This window comes from Arvicola amphibius, chromosome 4 (genome assembly GCF_903992535.2).
Source record: "Arvicola amphibius chromosome 4, mArvAmp1.2, whole genome shotgun sequence".
Lineage (NCBI taxonomy): Eukaryota > Metazoa > Chordata > Mammalia > Rodentia > Cricetidae > Arvicola > Arvicola amphibius.
The window spans coordinates 22,015,935-22,018,619 of record NC_052050.1 but is presented as its reverse complement, the minus strand read 5'-3'; the positions used below and the strand labels follow the sequence as shown (position 1 = coordinate 22,018,619).

Below are 2,685 nucleotides of genomic sequence, written 5' to 3'. Positions count from 1 at the left end.
AAATGACACTTAAAATGTTCCAAGAGAACAACTCAGACTTTAGTCTTTTCTCAGAACAATTTAAGATTATTCTTTATCTTGTATTGAAAACAAGTCTCTGGTAATTGAGACAATAGACCAAAGAAAATGATCGCAACACCCATAATTTCTGTGCTGAGAATGTTGAGTTTATTAGAAAACAGACAATATGACGTAAGTATTAGATCACAGTTCAAAGAGGGTGCAGTGTTCCTTAGCAGAAGAGGGTCCCAAAAGGCATCTTCCATGAATGGGTTGAATCAACTTCAAGAACATACTTGTCAAGGAAAAGCATTTTTTAAAAAAATGATGCCCTGAGTGGCAGTAGCATGAATCTGGCCATCTCCTGGGGTCTTTAATGTTAAGGTTAATTGGGCTCAGCAGCAGGTGTTGCAGGGGGAGGTCCTGCAGGTGGTGCGGCAGGGGGCAGGCTGGCAGCAGGGAGGCCTGCAGCAGGGAGCCTGCACAGAGATGGGCTGGCAGCAGGTGGATGCCCAGCAGCAGGGTCTGCAGACCACAGCTGTGCAAGAGGTGGGGCAGCAGGTGATGGGGCGACAGCAGCCCTGCTGCAGGCTGCAGGGGTCACAGCAGATGGGGCGGCGGCAGGGCTCACAGATGGGCCTGGTGAAGTGGGGCACGCAGGTCACTGGGCGGCACACTGTGGTCTGGCAGGACACTGGGCGGCAGCAGCAGGGGTCGCGGCAGCAGCAGGGCTGGCAGCAGCCTCCACAGCTCTGGGAGGAGAAGGAGCCACAGCAGGAGCCGGTCATGGTGGGTGTCTGGACTGGAGTAGGGCTGAGGAGTGGAGAGCAGATGGGTGTTCTCAGGTGTGATGTGTCCTCTGGGTCGGGTCCCTTTATATACCTGGCCAGTGCTGAAGATCCTAAGGACATGAGGCCATTTCCTTGTTTTGGTTTATTTCTTCTGTAATGTCATTGGTGGGTTAGTAAGTTCTCTGGGCATGCTTTAGGTGCTCAGGTCCTTGTAAAAGATCATTCGTGTCCCTGATTTAATGGCAACTCATTATATTTTGCTATTTATGGTTCAAATATGAACTTAATAGCCTTAACTTCAAAGTCGCCAATTATCTTCATAGTTTGATGATGCTTTTGCCAGTTGGTGTTTTGGTGGCAACAGAGCAGCCATGCCCTTGGGGTTAGTTGCTAACAGTGGCAGTGAATTCAGCAAATCATTGTGCAGTTCCTTTTCCACTGCTCACGATGAAGCAAGGCAAGAATGCTGTACGAGTATGTCAAAATACGTTAATAAGAAAGGAATTTTCCATTTCTTTCAGGAAGTCCAGGAGCAATCTTAATGGGCCTGCATCTTCAGTGGCTTTTGCCTTAGGTACACATTCCCTGATTTCAGGGTCTTCACCTTTCTATGTCAAGGGGAATTCTATTGCTTTCTGTCTTTACTTAGTACCACTGAATTCCAACTGTTTCAAACATTATGCTTAATTAAATAAATGTATCAATTTATTCTTAATAAACTCATACCAGGTAGGGATTATTATATCTTTCAATTTCCCTGTACCAGACTAAGTAAGTTACTTTCTTAATGCCATGTATTTGTAGATGTGGCAGCCAATACTCAGAACCTAAATATGTGTCATAGTATTGCTTATGAGTCCAGTGAGCTGCAGAATGAATGATGAGGCCTACATGTCCAGCAAATTATCGAATATTTGCTTTGTTTAGGAATTTTAATGGTGTATTTACTTTTACAATAACAATTGTAAAACAATATGTGACATTTTAGAGCCACCTGCATGCATTCCGTCTCTTACCAAATATTTCCAAGAACTGGAAGAATTGAGTCCCACATAATTTAGGAATTCTAAAAATTCCCCAAATATGCCTCCAAAGAACTTGAGCATAATTAAATAGTCACGGGACACTCTGAACAAAGCCATCCCAAATGTGTGGAAGTCGAAGAACCTGGACCCATCCAGGGAGGCTTCCATTTCCCAGTGTAACAGTGATAGGTAGGTCCAAGACAAATGGGCTTCGGTCCTATCTTGTCTGTATCTAGTATTGCAAATACCTCCCTGTGTATTAGGCTTCATGAAGTTAAATTCCCATCAACAGAATCACCTGTGATGTTCAATTGCTTCAAACTATCAGACCTTAGAGAAAAATGACATCACCATTTAATAGCCCTTGTGTCTGGCCTTTCTCTACAATGACTTCTGTTCTAGATCTGTGGCCGAAGGCTCCCATTCATGCCCTTTCATTCATCCTGCCACTTGCCTAGCTCTGTATAAGGTTACCTAGCTCTATAGCAGCCACTATAGCTGACCAGGGTTACCATGGCAACTAACAAGTGTCACCAAGCACAATGTGCTTGGAAGAAAACCAAATGTTATCTATCTGAGAAAATGCAGTAAGATGAAAGAACGTTTCTAGAAGTCTGAGACGGAAAATGGTGAGGGCAACAAAGCAGAGGTAGTTAGAGATTCTTTGCAAGTGGGGAGCAAAAAGACACAAAGAGAAATTTGAATCACAGAGGGAGAGAGATACAGCTCAGTGGTAGATGGCTTTCTCAGTGTTCCTAAGGCTCCATGCACAGCATTGCAAAGGCAAAGCAAAGAAATGGGATTTGTTAAGTGAAGGTCTCTGATGAGAAACAACTGACACATACTAAAGATGTATCGCTGTCAGACGG

At 44.2% G+C, this 2,685-nt stretch overlaps 1 protein-coding gene across 1 annotated transcript; it reads right to left on the bottom strand.

Moving 5' to 3' along the window:
- Positions 1 to 395: 395 nt before the first annotated feature.
- Positions 396 to 788, bottom strand: LOC119813723 (keratin-associated protein 2-1). Its single transcript, XM_038329133.1, has one exon. It carries the CDS (start codon positions 786 to 788, stop codon positions 396 to 398), a length of 393 nt encoding a protein of 130 aa, XP_038185061.1.
- Between the last annotated feature and the right edge of the window lie 1,897 nt (positions 789 to 2,685).